At 37.3% G+C, this 16,044-nt stretch overlaps 2 protein-coding genes across 6 annotated transcripts in view; one reads left to right on the top strand and one right to left on the bottom strand.

The window, feature by feature from the left end:
- INVS (inversin) overlaps nucleotides 1–4,163 on the bottom strand; it is a 122,396-nt gene extending 118,233 nt beyond the window's left edge. The window contains exons 1-2 of one of the 5 annotated variants that reach the window (XM_072959827.1): nucleotides 3,962–4,163; nucleotides 846–975 (exon numbers count right to left, since the gene is read on the bottom strand). In XM_072959827.1, coding sequence (XP_072815928.1) covers nucleotides 846–951 — 106 coding nt within the window. In that variant the 5' untranslated portion in view covers nucleotides 952–975; nucleotides 3,962–4,163. Of the gene's footprint in view, nucleotides 1–845; nucleotides 976–3,961 lie in introns of those variants that run through there. The other 4 variants (XM_072959826.1, XM_072959830.1, XM_072959828.1 and 1 more) reach the window with 4 other exon arrangements.
- A 156-nt stretch (nucleotides 4,164–4,319) lies between these two features.
- Nucleotides 4,320–16,044, top strand: part of ERP44 (endoplasmic reticulum protein 44) — a 72,329-nt gene continuing 60,604 nt past the window's right edge. Inside the window, exon 1 of the mRNA XM_072959814.1 lies at nucleotides 4,320–4,600. Coding sequence (XP_072815915.1) covers nucleotides 4,544–4,600 — 57 coding nt within the window. The 5' untranslated portion in view covers nucleotides 4,320–4,543. The remainder of the gene's footprint in view (nucleotides 4,601–16,044) is intronic.

Below are 16,044 nucleotides of genomic sequence, written 5' to 3'. Positions count from 1 at the left end.
AACAGATGTATAGAGAAAAGTAAAGATAAAATTCATGTCATATTGAAGAACAGAAAGCTTAGCCAGGGGTGAGGGTGCATGGGTAGAAGTTGCTGGAGAAATCAGAAATGTAGGGTGAAAATAAATTCTGAAGGAACAGGAATGGAAGTTCAAGTAGCGTGGACTTTATTTCAAAGCCCAGGTTGTCAATCATGACGTACTAGACATGTGCATAGAGATGACAAATAGAAATTTTTATTTTATTTATTCTCTTTGGGACTAATGACTTGCGAACATGTAGATCTGTGGTTTTCACAATTCTGGATAATTCTCACTCATTTTGTCTTGGAATACCATCTTTCTCCTATTCACTTTATTCTCTAGAACTTCCATAATGGACATTTCTCTCTCTCTCTCTCTATATATATATATGATAAGGCAAACTCAATCAATTTCAATCAGTTGAATCAATGACAGAGAGAACACTGAATCAATTTAAAATCATCAAAATTTAAATTATCTGTAAACATTAGGACTCTGGGTATATATTAAATGTTAAAGATCATTATCCAGTATCTCATTCCAGATCTCTGTTATTACAGAGCTGAATTCTCTTAACGCCTTAGAGTACATATTCAGATTCTATGCCAAATACACAGATATTTCTCAAGTACTTTTCATCTAATCTTAACTCATATTTTTTTGGGGAAATAATTCTTGTCCAAGCCCCGAAACAAAATGTAAATAACAATGTATTTCCATTAAAATATGTAAGTAAATTGCAAATTAAAACTAAGATGAATAAACCTCCTCAGGACAAGAGTTATTTTTAAAGCTTTTGTATTTAAGGGGAGCTTGGAACTTACCTACGATGAGCTTGTGAAGAGCACCCTTATCTCCATTAATAGCAGCAGCATGAACTTGGGACGCTAATGAGGAACCAGTAAAGAACAAGCTCTCTGACTTGTTCATAGTCTTCTCAACAACTGGAGTCACCTGAAACAACGATGTAACTACTAAACGTCTGTAGGTAACATTTCTGAAACCGATCTCATCAGTTCTAAATGGATGTTATAAATATGGTTTACTAGAAAATTTTCACAAGGATTCTAAAAGTTTACAGTCCTAGTCTTAGAATTTCCATAAGATGGCAAATTAGGTGACCCTTTATTCAAGTTGCTCATTTGTAAAATGAGAAGATCAGATGCTTCTAAGACCCTCCTCAAGGGCTGAGGGAAAAAAAAAGCTGAATATTTACCATTAGACACAGGGTTCAAAAGCCTCAGTGACTTGCTAAGTTAATATAGCTGATTTGATTCCACATAATACTAAACAACAGAATTGATATTGGGAATAAAGGTGATGACTAAGCCACAAAATAGAATGATGTGAACTTGACTGTCAAGTTAGAATTAACTAAATTCAAGTGCTAAATTAAAAGATGCCTAGTTCGTTCTTTCATGTCCACAAAAGGAGGAATTTTTTTTTCTCTCCTTGTGTCCACCAGGGAAATGGTATATACCAAGTCAGAGATCTTGACCTTAGGAACTTACTTGGAAACCATATCATTAGAGTAAACCATGTTTCATTATGGAAAATTCTGCTCTGACTGGTAGTCTGATATGGTTTGACAGAACCTTCTAGAAATGCATTAGCTGCAATGGGAAATAGTGAGTTCCCTGTCATAAGTATGTTTAAGCAGAGGCTAGATTAGTCAGAAGTGCAGCAGGAAGAATTCAAGCATCCGATGGGAAGGAAGGAGGAGTAGTTGCATCAAATCTTACACTTCCTTCTGAAAGCTAAGACGCTATATCCAAGTTCCAAAGTTGAACGTCTACAAGAATCAGGGAGGTAACAAATGCAAGAAACATGGGAAGTCACAGTGATCATGGCAAATTGGAGCACACTTACCTAAAGGGAGCAGCTGTTAATAAGTTACAGTTATTATCTGCCATAAGGGTAAGCAAGCCCTCTTCTGATTTTACCAAAAAGTGTCACTCCAGTCTCTGTAAGTCCCAAGGATCTAGGATTTTTGTAAGATAAATTTATCACAACTGATGAGCTAGTAATTGGCTGTCACTGACAAGGATTACTGGTTCAAGTTCTGCCTTAGAATGAAAGTACTTCCCTAACTTTAGTAAAGGTCAGCTTTCCATGTCTTTATTTTGCTGACAATTTGAGTTAACATGTTGGCAAAATCCATGGGCGTTTTCAGACACTTCTGTCGTATCTGAGCGTGTCTGTCATGTCAGAAAAACCAGTCAGATGCAGATTATATTGAAGTGACTTGAAGAAGTTACAAAACGGGTGGATGTGCAAACACGGTAGAGGAGTAATTGCACTTGGGCTCAAGGTCCAGTTCTGTTAATAATATGCAGTGTGCAACTACTCTATATAAAAATGATAAAAAATTTCTTCTGTATAGTACAGGGGACTATATTCAATATCTTGTAGTAACCTATAATGAAAAAGAGTATGAAAATAAATATATGTATGTATACATATGACTGAAACATGCTGCACACCAGAAACTGACACATCATAATTGACTATATTTCAATTTAAAAAAATAATATGTATTGCACACTTAAGCTACCTCAGTTCTGATTTTCTGTAAAATATGAAACATGAAAATGGTAGACCATGTTGATTTATTCAACAAGATGAGTGCCAACTATGTGCTAGGTACAGTTCTGAACTCTAATGCCTGTCACTTAAGATTCTAAGTGATCAGAGTTTGAGGCAGAATGAGAATCACAAAAAACTCTTCATACCTTTTGAAAAATCCACCAAAAATGATCTCAGTTGTATATATTTATATGTACTTCATTTCATAATTCTTAGCATTTAGCACAGTAACAGGTATATAGCTGGTGTTCAGTAAATATCTGTTGAATGAAAAGTCATAGGCTGGGTGTTAAGTCCAGAGGGTGAGCAGGATCAAAGTTTTATTTCTTAGAGTAATGAGTTCACACTCTTGAGTCTCTGCTCTTTTTTAATTCCTCATTTCTATCTCTCTGTCAGAGAGGTCGCTTAGTGGTACAGAGATAAGAACACTGGACTAGGAGAGAAGAGACCTAATTAAAAGCCTTGGCTCTATCACTATTTAATTTTGTCAGACTGAGAATCCTTTTTTTTTAAAATAGCTCAAATGTATTTTTTTAAGCGCTAATGCTTTTTGTAAATTTTTTATGGATGAAGACCAAAACTACTTTGCTCATTATGAAGTGCTATAAAACGCTAAGGTATCATCATCATTAACTAATTACAAAACAAACCAGTGTAATAAATGCTCTAATAACTGTAACTATAGAAATCTAGTGGTACTGTAGTCACAAGCAAAGGAATAGTAATATTGATTAGGACCAAAGTGTTGGTTGTTTGGTTAAGTTCTCAGAGATGGTGACATATGTGAGGTGGCTATCCAGGTAGAGAAAGGGTTAGGGCCATTCCAGGCAGCAGGGAAGCTGAAGCAAAGGCAAGCAATAGGGAGAACCACGGAAGGGAGCCGAATGCCTCCTTGTTATGTAGTGGCGATTGTGTGGCTACCACATGGGGCACGTGAACCTGGCTGGGTGTTTGTAGATGAAGCTGGAGAGCTAACTGGGGCCAGGTTAAGTTCCTCAACTGCTTGGCTAACGAATTTTGCAATTATCCTGTAGGAGTGATCCATGCGTTAGTAGCAATCACTCTCCCACAAAGCTTTTCAGTTTACTACGTGCTTTCCCATTCCATGCCATATCTATTCCTTACAGGAGCCCAAAGAGACAATTAGGGATAAGTCATAGACACATTCCACTGAAACCCAGAGAGGTGGCTCTAAATTTATGATGCAGGAATTAGCGTAGAAAGAAGCAGCAGCAGGAGAGGAGGCCAGTGATAGAGATTCAGGCCACAGACCAGGACGGCCGTGAGTTTGAGGCAGGGGTCAAGGCAGTGCAGATCGATGGGCGCCTCCCCAGCCAGGCCCCCTCCTACTCACCGTCGCCTCCTCCAGGACTCACGTCCTGGGGGCGGCTCCAGGAGGCACGACCCTCGCTGGGCCGCCCCTCCAGCCAGGCCAGGCCACTACATCCGGCTGGAACAGAGCCCACTGCGAGGAAACTAGCGGAACCCCCGGAAGGCCGCCCGAGGCTCTCGACCGCACAGCCTTCTGGGAATTGTAGTCCCCATTTTCTGAAGCACAGACGTACACCCGCCCTCCGCCCTTTCTATCCCACAGGGCCCCGCGCGCAGCGGACTCGGTGGACTTGGGCCGAGAGCCTGATGGGAAAAGAGTTCTGGGTGCCCGATGACGTGCTCTTTAAGAATGGCGCAAGACTACATTTCCCTATGTGCTCAGAAGTGGGCAGGACCCGGAAGTGAGGGTGTGCGAGGCCTCTCTGGAAGTTGTCCCGGGTGTTCGCTGCTGGAGCTCCGGGTCGAGAGGACGAGGTGCAGCTGCCGGGAGAATCCTTCGCTGCCGCCGGCTCCCGGAGCCCAGCCCTTTCCTAACCCAACCCAACCCAACCCTGTCCAGTCCCAGCCGCCAACGCCCGTCCCTGCCGCGGACCTCGGCGTTACCATGAATCCTGCCGTCTTCCTATCCTTACCCGACCTCAGATGCTCCCTGCTGCTCCTGGTGAGTGAGTAAAGCAATGACAGACCCTTCGACAGACGCACGGACGGCCTCCCGCTCTCGCCAAGAGGTTCACAGCTGCCCCTACCCCTGCTTTTTTATCTTTTCCTCTGGTGGCGAGGAGTGCACCCTCTCCCTCTGCCTTCATTCTTGGGATCAGTCTACCCGCTTTCCAGGCCCGGGGTTCCCGAGGCCTGAGAAACCACGGTCGGAGGTTGGGACCTGTAAACAGGAGAACTGACCCTGGGAGAAGGGTCTGTGGGAGGGTCACGGCAGGGAGCGCCCCTTCCCCCGGAGTTCGGAGGTTGTTTTAGTGTAAAGGGCTCATGGGCCTGGTGGTAGCTTGACTGCAGAAGGACCGTCCATGGACCTACTCTTTCCTCCCACCCCGTCCTTTGGGAAGAGTATGGGGCCGACAGGTGCTGGGGTCTTGTGAATCTCGCTCTAGAGCTCTGAAACGGTGCCCGGGTTGGCGGAGCCCTCTGTTGTGGCTTGATGCGATTGGTTGGGAACCCGGAACTGGAAAACTGGTTTGGTGTCCACTGGAGGAGTAAAGGTTTGGAGGGTGGAGGCTGTGATTACCAGAAAGCCTCAGCGCAGGGCCTCCCTTAAATCTTGTTATACCGCGCCCCGAACCCGAAATTTAAGCAGAATTGTTCTTAAGTGCTCTGGATTTGTGAACGACCAGGTCTTCTGCATACATAGGCACTTACTGCTTAACTTCCTCACCGGCTCAGCACCATCCCATCTTGTAAAGGAATCTTCCCCCAGTCCCTCTTCCTCCAAAGTACATCTTGAGTGTGCAGCCTAAGTAATCCAGACTGCAGGTCAAATTGACAAAAGTGAAGGACTGACTCAATATGGCAAAATAATGTACCTTTAACTGAGCTGTTATAATACAGTATTTGAAAATACTTTCATTGTGGTAGATTTTTTTAAAAGCGAAGTTTAAGATGAACATTAAGTCAAAATTACTCTTTATAGTGTAAAAAACATAATTAAGTCACTCATAGGAAGTCATACAGCAGGTTACCAGCAGAACTGGGATTTGAAGCAGGTGTCTTGACTCACAATGCTTATTCTACCGTATCACGTTAAATTTCTAATATTTGTGTTTGGAATAATTTCTCTCTTTTTCGCCCTCTTCCCTTTTCCCTTCTCTCTCCTCTCTTTTCTTTGTGATTTTCAAGTTGTATGCAAAAGCCAGACCCCGTACTTGGGCCTTTTCAGAGGAAAATACTATAAAAAACTAAACGGGATATTGAAGTACTTTAGAGAACTAAAAGTTGTATATAAATGTGGTAATGTTAAATGATAAAGTGCCTTGCTGTCACTTCTTATAAGTCTACAGTAATTAGTGACCTCTCTGTAGAGGAAAATATTCTGTATAGAGCTGTTTCTTGGTGACTGCATTGTATGCTGTAGGTTTCTTCCTTTTAGAAGGCCTGGAATAATACTTATTTGTTATTAAAGACCACACTCTCTTTAAGGGTAATGCATACTAATCTTTCCTTTATCCATAAAATGGCCAGAATTATGAGTTGTCTGCTAGAAATTACTTTTAGGTTGTAAAAAGTACAAAGGGCAAATATCTTAAAGAGACTGGAAAAGAAAAGTTGAAATACTGAATAAGAAAACTATATCAGATTCATTGGTTGTAAATTTAAATTAAACTTACTTAAAATAAGAACTAAGCTTAAGAAGGAGAAAGAATTTATTTTGAAATAACTCATGCTTTTTATAGAAAACCTACAAATCCTGTTAAACATAAAAAAGAATCTTTTCCCTAATAATTCTAAAATCTAGTTAACATTTTGTATATTTATCTTTCTAAGTAAATGCAGAGGAGTAGAAGACATTTTAGACTGTAAGGTTAGTAGACTGGAAAACAAAGACCAAGAAAAAGTTTAGTAAACCAGAGTTACAAGTTCAGCTAGATTCAGTTTGAACACAGTATTTACCAAAGTAGTTTTAATAATCATATAATAGTTAGCGAATATTTATAGAACATCTGTCTGATCACAATTTGAACTGGTAATTCTATTCTGGTGATGGAACTTGCTTACTCAGGATCCTACCTGTCTAAAAAATGTATGCTTTATTGTCCCCAACGTACTTTCTTCCTCCTGCCTCCAACTTCCCCTCTCAGACTTCATATTTACTCCTTCCCACGTAAAGCCATTGAATGTCCAAGTTCCCACCTAGCTGAGATAATTTTTTTTCTTAAATGGCCTGCTCTAAAAAGCCATATATTCTCTTACCACAATTTATTCTGGGAAACTATACCTGTGCCCTAAAGAACTAGATCTGTTAAGACTTAGTGGTGTTCAAAGATAGCTGAAACATAAAACCCTAAATTTCTGCAGGCAGGTAGTTTTTTTTCTCCTGATCTCAAAAGCATTTGGGGACATATTCTACGCTTAGAAAGCCTTTCTGGGATGGGTAGCTAAACATAAAAGCTCAATGTGACAACTTTTTTCTCCTGAGCTTTTATGTGTAGATATATATAAAGTCAAGGCCTTAGAGAATGAATTATTTCAGACTTGCTTTATTAAACACTGCCACTGCCTTTAAATATTTTTAAACTCCACTGAATTTGCAACATGTCTTGAATGAAGTGAGGTTGTAGTATTGATACACTGATTTTGGTTAAGTCAGAAGAGAAATTTGAGTCACCTGGCAAATGCAAAGAGGCCACAATCCTTCTGATACCTTTTCGATACCTCACTATATATATTGTTTCTGTTATGGTTTGAGTGGATCCATTAGATATGCATGTGATTACAAGTTTAGTTTTTGAACTTTATAATCTCTGCCGTTTATCTGTTCTTCATATTTTGTGGATGATTTGAATGCTGGACAGCAGCGTTTCTTTGCTAACGCCCCATCTATATAATATTGGGATTGGGAAATTGCTTCCCAGTTGTGTGTGCTTTTAAGGAGAGCTGCCTGAATCAGAAAAAAGCATCTGACCAAATGTATCTTGGCACTATCTTTTCATTTTGCTCTGTTACGATCATTACTTGGCAGTTTACAGGATAAGTTAAGGAAATATTTTATTTATCACTCTAACCAAAGAATCAGTTACTTATTAATTTGCCCTTTTCTGCTTATCTTTCTGAGGTGGATTTATTCAGGCAGGATTAACAGTGATCATTTTCCCCTTCAATTAGTTACTTCTTAGCAGTTGTTCTTCCTGTATTGGTTGTGTACAAGTTTTGAAAAGGTGAGATAAGAGAAGTAAGACTAAATTGGAGTGAGGTTGTTTGATATACCCTAAGTAACCTCTTACATGGACAAGAAATTTGTAACACTCCACTCCAGTTGCTTTATTAAAGACACTTTCTTCTTAATCCCTTGATGGTTATGTGTATAGATAGTAAGTTGTTAGTAGCCCAAATTGCCTTGTGCCTGGACTTTAAGGTTTTTGCCATTATTACTCCTGGTTTGTTCAAAATGTATAAGAAGCCAAGAAAAGTTCGCTTAGGTTAGGAAACTAAGTCAGCTAGAGAGTTAAGTAATCATTTAATTAAACTCTTTATAAATTTCTTAAAAATAAGTACAGTAGAATTCAGAGATGTCAATTTTAGCCGGTAGGGTCGATAATAAATACTGATTCCTGTCTTCAAGAAGAGTACTTTTTGGAGACATGTAGTTCCATTCGTGATTCAGTGAATTATTTATTTTACTGACGTGACTTGCCAGGTCAGTGGTTTACAAAACATGGTTGTTCATTAGAATCTCTTGGAGCAGTTTTAATACAATGTTATCTAGGCCCTATACAGGCTAGTTATATCTATGGGACCTGAACACTGGCTTTTTTTTTTTTAATTCCCAGTTGATTTATTTTTTTCTCTAGTATGTCTCTCTTAAAGATAATTAAACAACAAAACAAACCCCAGAATACCATTATCACATCTAGAAAAGTTAACAGAAATGCCTTTATGTCATCAAATACCTAGTCAATGTTCAGATTTTCCTGACTGTTTCAAAGAATTTTTTTTTAATCAATTGAATGTTCACAGCAGGAGCCATATAGAATCCATACATTTTAATTGGCTTATATGTTTTTTTTTATAAAACTTTATAAATCTGTAGATTCTCTTTCTATCTCATTTTTTTCCCCTTGGTAATTTATTATTAAGGAAACTAGATCCTCTGTCCTACAGAGTTTCACACTTTCTGGATATTACTAATTATATCTTCGTGGTGTAGTTTTATGTTTCTCTGTTCCTTTTATTCACTATAAATGTATAATTAAATTTATATGGTCTTAACCACCAACTCAATATATAGTTAGGTTAATTTGTTTCATTTAGCTTTCAACTTTTAGTTAAAAAATTATCTTTTAATATATAATTATGTAAATTTTACTGCTCCCAGTGCCAAATCTATAAAACAAACTAATGTATTACATAAGGCTAACTTGTATCCCTGTCTCTTCTACTCTTTCTTCCTCTTCTATAAAAAAACTTTTAAAAATTTTTTCAATTTTTAATTCTTCCTTTTAAAAAGAAAATATAAGCAATCTACTTGTATTTACATATGTGTATATTTGTTTCTCCCTCCCCTTTGATAAGCTCTAGAATACTATTCATACTTTTCTCAGCCTACCCCTCTCTCCTTTTAAACTCTAAAGTGTATCCTAGAGATCAGGATAGAAATATTCCTTGTTTCTTTTAAACAGCTTATTGCTCCTCTGTGTGGAAGTGCCAGTCTACTATTGTTTCCATTCTTTTGCTGTAACAAATACATATGTACAAGTTAATCTTTGCAGAACTATTTTTGCTACTGTATCTTTGAGGTAGATTCCTATTGAAGCTGTTAAGAAAATGATAAATGTATTTGTAACTTTGTAGATGTCCCTAGATAGTAGAAATTCCTCTCTGCTGGAGTTTTGCCATTTTGAATTCTCACCAACAATGAAAGAGACTTCTTCCCATACTTGCTAACAAGGTTGATGTTAAAATGATTGCATGTTTGTCAATGTGATAAGTGAGAAAAGGTATCTCAGTGCATTTTAATTTGATTCTCTTTTAATATGAGTATGATTGAACTTTTTAATGTAAATAGGCCGTTTGAGTTCTTTTACAGGGAGTTCTTAATCCTTTATCTCCTTAGTGGATTTTGTGATGCAGCCAGATTGAGAGGCACTGGAATATACTACCCTATCTGAATTCAGTAATATTTCTGATGGGTTAAAACTTGTAAAAGCCTTGGAAAAGATGCGTAATTCTCACAGTTACTGAAAACCTTTTCCATACTGTAGACCATGACTTTTAATAGCTTTATAGTAGTTCAACTTTTAGATGCACTATAGTTTGCTTCATTGTTTGTTAAAACATTTAGGTTACTGGTTATTTCCAGTTTTTCACAATTATGGAAAAAGTACAAGAGTACGCACACAATGATGTTCACTGCACATCTCCAAATGTATCCTCATTACTTTTCTAGAATTATATTTCTTGGATCCTACAGTATGTCTGTTATTTAGAATTTCTGATTCATAGTACAAATATGCCCTACTGAAAAGCTGTACCAATGTTTATTTCTCCCAACAGTGTATGAATATGCCCACTTCCTCACACTGTAGGTACAGTGGGTGTTTTTGTAGTCTGTGCCAGTTTAGTAGACCAAAAATAATATCTGATTTAAAATTACATTTCTTTGATTATAACCAAAGTTGAACATTTTTTTCATATTTAATGACCATTTATATTCCTATGTATGTATATGTATGTGTTCATGTTATTTTCCCCCTTTTCAAAAATTGTTTACTGTTACTTCTTCTAGTAATTCAGGATAAATGTACTCACAAGATGCAGTTGAAAACAGTGGAAAGTGTTATTCCTTTGTCTATTAATTTAGTGTCCATTTAAGAGGTAGCATAGTGCAAAGAATTTTGGACTACATGTCAGGGCATCAGTGTACAAGTTCCACCCCTTCCATATTCTTAACACCATAATCGCCTAACTAAATGTTTCAGTCTGTAAGGTAAGCACAGTCACTTCTATGATTCAGTGATTTTTGTGTGTAGTCTGTCTTATTTTTAAAAAAGGATATTCCTCTAACTCCCCTAATTAGTAGATTTATTATTTGATTGGGTATTTCCTCAAAAAATCTGCTAGCTTTGCAGGTCTGTGCCCCCTTGCCCTTTTATCCCATGTCAGGAATAGCATGCTTTGGTTATAGCTTTTCTGGTACTGATTATTGTTGCACTGTGTTTCATTTAACCGACTAAATGAATAAAGTTTGACTTTTCACAGCATTTAGTGCTCTTTAGCCTACCTTTGATTTCATAGAGAAGAACTACCTATGGCCCAGGCTGAAGGAACTTTATTTTTTTGGTGTTATTCTTTCCTTTTCTGCTGTCACTTTGGATGTCTGTGGGCCATCTGCTATGGAAGAGCGAAAGATAATTGCGATTCATACCATGCTTCCAAGGAATTTATAATTCAGTAGGGGGTAGAATTTGTATATATAAATAATTAGAATTCCAAATTGAAAGTGTTAGGTGCTCTTAAGGTATTTGTAGAAGTGGGTTCTAGATCCTGCCATTCAGAGATGTGGTGGTGACCCCTGGCTTCAGCATCATCTAGGAGCTTCTTCCAGTGCCTCACCCTAGGCCTACTCATTCAGAATCTGCACTTCAACAATGTACCTAGCTGATTGATATATGGCCATTAAAGTATGAGAAGTACAGCTGTAGATAATTTGAAAGAAACAAATTGCTTCTTACTGGGAGATTCAGAGAAGTCTTGAAGGAAGATGAGAGTCGAGCCTTGAAAGGTTAAATTGATGGGTTAATTTTCAGTCTTGAGTGGAATAAATAAGAACAGTTATACCTTTCAATAACTTAATAAAACTTTAGCATGAATTGGACACCTGGTTTTTTTTTTTTTCTTTCTTTCTTTCTTTAAAAAAAGAAGTCTTGCTGTCTGGCTTGCTGATACGGCCAGATGTCAGAATTGGCCCTAAAGAAGCTGGCAAACCCTTTGGCCAGTTTCCATTAGAACAGCTCATTATTATCTTAGCCAAAATAAAAATCATGGTCTTTAGTGGATTCTTACCAACATTCCGATTACTCCATTTTAGAGGAGTTGGGGGAAATGCCACTTTGGAGAAGTTTCTTGTGTAATGCCATGGATCTCAGGTCTTGGTTCTGTCCTTGTAAAGACTGAAATCAAATTCTGTTTTGATTCCCCTGGTGGTATTATGATCCAGGTCTCTATGATTCCTCCAGCCCTGTGCCTTTTCTCATTATGTAGAACCTAGAGCATTGTATTTTAATGTGTCTGGTTTTCAGTCACTTGATCTTGGAGACACAAATGTTACTAATAGAATAGAGAAAAGCAGTGAAAAAGAAGGAAGAAATCATTTCAGAAAAAACATTCTAGTATTGGAGCTTAAGAAAACTGTTGGGTGAATAGTAGAGTGGCAGTACTTTTTCCATTTCTTCCTTAAGATTACTCATAACTGGATTTAAGAGATTTTAGAAAAAGTTTTTTAGGAATCAGAAGAATTTTTGACCCTGGAAAAAGGAGTTGAAACCCTTTTTATTTCTATAGGACTCTACCATTAGTGTTTTACTAAGTTCAGTAGGTGGGATGTAAGAACCATGAGTGGATCACATGCAGTTATAATGACTGAAGTTACAATTATCTAGAGTTGTTCTCTAAATTTAAACTCATTAAAATGGAATAAAATATAAAATTCCATTCCTCAGTCACAGTAGCCACATTTCAAGGGGACAATAGTCACATGTGACTAGTGGCTACGGTATTGAACAAAGCAGATGATGGAACATTTCTGTTGTTACAGAAAGTGTCGTTGGATAGTGCTGACCTAGAGCTTCGCTCTTGCTGTCTCAGAAACCAAGACAAAGGTGAGGTAAAGACTGAGGAAAATTCCTCAAATAGTGTTTCAAAGCTTGTGAGGAACATATGTCTTGCCTGTCCAAGGAATAGCAATAGCCTAGGAAAAACGTCAGTAATCTTATCAGTGAGCACAGATTTGGCTTTTGGTTGCCTGATGGCAGATAGGAAGGCATCAGAGAATACTGGTTAAAACTCAAAAGTAAGTTTGAGTGTTAGTGTTGATTCTTCTGCTTACTTACACAGTCATTAGGGCAAATGATTTTCATTTTTGAGGCCTTAGTTTTTCAACTGAAAATTAAATAGGATTGCAGAGACTGCTTTGGAGTGTCTAATGGACATTCTAGTGCAACATGACTGACTTTGGGATTTGAGAGCCTACAGTTTGTCTCTGTGATAATATCCCTTTTGAGGCCTTCATCTTATTTTTTTTTCTTTAACACCTTTATTGTGGTATGATTACTATACAGTAAACTACACATATTTCAGCTGCACAATTTGATGAATTCGAATACATGTATACACCGATGAAACCACCACCACAATCAAGATAGCTAGCATTTCCATCACTCCCCAGGAGGTGCAAACTTTGAATTCCCAATTATCCCTTCCCACCCCCTTTATCTCCTGGTAACCATAAGTTTGTTCTTTATGTCTGTGAGTCTGTTTCTGTTTTGTAGATAAGTTCATTTGTGTCCTTTTTTAAGATTCTACATATAAGTGGTATCATATGGTATTTTTCCTTCTCTTTCTGACTTACTTCACTTAGAATGACGATCTCCAGGTCCATCCATGTTGATGCAAATGGCATTATTTCATTTTTTAATGACTGAGTAATATTTCATTTATATATATACCACATCTTCTTGATCCAGTCATCTGTTGATGGACATGTAGGTTGTTTCCATGTCTTGGCTATAGTAAACAGTGCTACTGTGAACATTGAAAGTGCATGTGCCTTTTCGAATTATTTTTTTCCTCCAGATATGTGCCCAGGTGTGGGATTGCTAAATCATATGGAAAGTCTATTTCTAGTGTTTTGAGGAATCTCCATACTGTCCTCCATTGTGGCTGCACCAGTTTACATTCCCACCAACAGAGTAGAAAGGTTCCTTTTTCTCCACACCCTCTCCAGCATTTATCGTTTGTGGACTTTTTTTTATTTTTTAGATTCCACATATAAGTGATCTCATATGGTATTTTTCTTTCTCTTTCTGGCTTACTTCACTTAGAATGACATTCTCCAGGAGCATCCACGTTGCTGCAAATGGCGTTGTGTTGTCATTTTTATGGTATTGCATTGTATAAATATACCACATCTTCTTTATCCAGTCATCTGTTGATGGACATTTAGGCTGTTTCCATGTCTTGGCTATTGTTTGTGAACTTTTTAATGATGGCCATTCTGACTGGTGTGAGGTGATATCTCATTGTAGTTTTGATTTACATTTCTCTAACAATTAGTAATATTGAGCATCTTTTCATGTGCTTGTTGGCCATCTGGATGTCTTCTTTGGAGAGATACCTATTTAGGTCTTCTGCCCATTTTTTGATTGGGTTGCTTATTTTTTTTGGTATTAAGCTGTATGAACTGTTTGTTTATTTTGGAAATTTGGAATACTGTTTGTATTATTTGGGAAGTACCCAGTCAAATTATAAATCTCCCTTTTGGTTGCATCATTTGCAAGTATTTTCTCCTGTTCTGTAGGTTGTCTTTTAGTTTTGTTGATGGTAACTCAGGTGTGCAAAAGCTTTAAGTTTAATTAGATCCCATTTGTTTATTTTTGCTTTTATTTCCTGTACTCTAGGACCTGGTTCGAAAAAAATATTGCTGTGATTTATGTCAAAGACTACTCTGCCTGTGTTTTCCTCTAGGAGTTTTATAGTATCTGGTCTTACATTTAGTTCTTTAATGAACTTTGAGTTTATTTTTGCATATGGTGTTAGAGAATGTTCTAATTTCAGTCTTTCACAGGTAGCTTTCTTGTTTTCCCAACACCACTTGTTGAAGATACTGTCTTTTCTCTATTGCATATTCTTGTCTCCTTTGTCATAGATTAATTGCCCGTAAGTGTGTGGGTTTACTTCTGGACTTCCTATCCTGTTCCATTGATCTGTTTCTGTGCCAGTACCATACTATTTTGATTGCTGTAACTTTATAGTATTGTCTGAAGTTAGGGAGCATGATTCCTCCAGCTCTGTTCTCCTTTTTCAGGACTATTTTGGCTATTTGAGGTCTTTTGTGTTTCCCTACAAAATTTTAACATTTTTTTGTTCCAGCTCTATGAAAAATGTCATTGGTAATTTGATAGAGATTGCATTCAATCTCTTTATTGCCTTGGTTAGTATGGCCATTTTAACAATATTGATTCTTCCAATCCAAGAACAGGGTATGTCTTTCCATCTGTTTATGTTGTCTTCAATTTCTTTCATCAGTGTCTTACAGTTTTTGGAGTACAGGTCCTTTGCCTCCTTGGGTAGGTTTATTCCTAGGTATTTTATTCTTTTTGGTGTGATGGTAGATGGGATTGTGTACTTAATTTCCTTTTCTGCTATTTCATTGTTAGTGTAGAGAAACGCAACTGATTTCTTCTGTATATTAATTTTGTATCCTGCAAATTTACTGTATTCATGGATGAGCTCTAATAGTTTTCTGGTCACTTTAGGATTGTCCATGTATAGTATCATGTCATCTGTGAACAGTGACAGTTTTACTTTTTTTCTGATTTGGATTCCCTTTATTTTTTTCTCTGATTGCTATGGCTAGGAATTCCAAAACTGTGCTGAATAAAAGTGGGCATCCTTGTCTTGTTCCTGATCTTAGAGGAAATGCTTTCAGCTTTTCATCATTAAGTATGATGTTAGCTGTGAGCCCTTCATTTTTAGAAATGATACTTTAGAGAACACTTTATTAAGAACATACCTACATTTTTAGTTAGTAAAATTACCTGTTTTGTTTGCTCTTGGTATCAGAAGGATACCCTTGTTAGGAGCTTAATCTTCTAAATCGATAAACACGTAAATTAATGTGCATCTATTTCTGCCTACTTTAAAATGGCCAAAAGTGATATGATCTCATGATGACAGACTAATATTTTATACATAAAGCCATTTTCTAAGAAATTTGAGCCAACTCCAAAATGTGGACAAAGTATGATTTAGTGATGAAGTAGAGATCATGAATAAGTTTATAAAATGACATATTAAACAGAGTTAAAATTTCTTGGTTGTTTGGACAAGGTACTCTCATTTACATGCTTGCTATTTACCTGTTTTGCTGTATTTCAAGTTTTGTAAAATGTAGGAGGAAATGCCAACTGTTAAATTACAAACACAGCATTGAAGTCTGTCTCCGAGTAAAGAACAGTTTCAATTGTGAATGTGATTTAGAGTTATCCTGAGAGAAGAAATTTGGGCATTTCTCAATTCCTTTGATTTTTATTACTATGGTTCTAGCCCAATTGCAATAACATCCCAGCTGGCTGGTAGCAAGCTCACGTTTTTGAAATGCCTTCACATTCTGAAAGAGCTAAGAATAAAGAAGAGCTAATTTTTTTTCTTCAGAAACAGCTA

This window comes from Vicugna pacos, chromosome 4 (genome assembly GCF_048564905.1).
Source record: "Vicugna pacos chromosome 4, VicPac4, whole genome shotgun sequence".
Classification (NCBI taxonomy): Eukaryota; Metazoa; Chordata; class Mammalia; order Artiodactyla; family Camelidae; genus Vicugna; species Vicugna pacos.
Note: the sequence above shows the minus strand (reverse complement) of the source record. Positions and strands in the feature narration are given on the sequence as shown.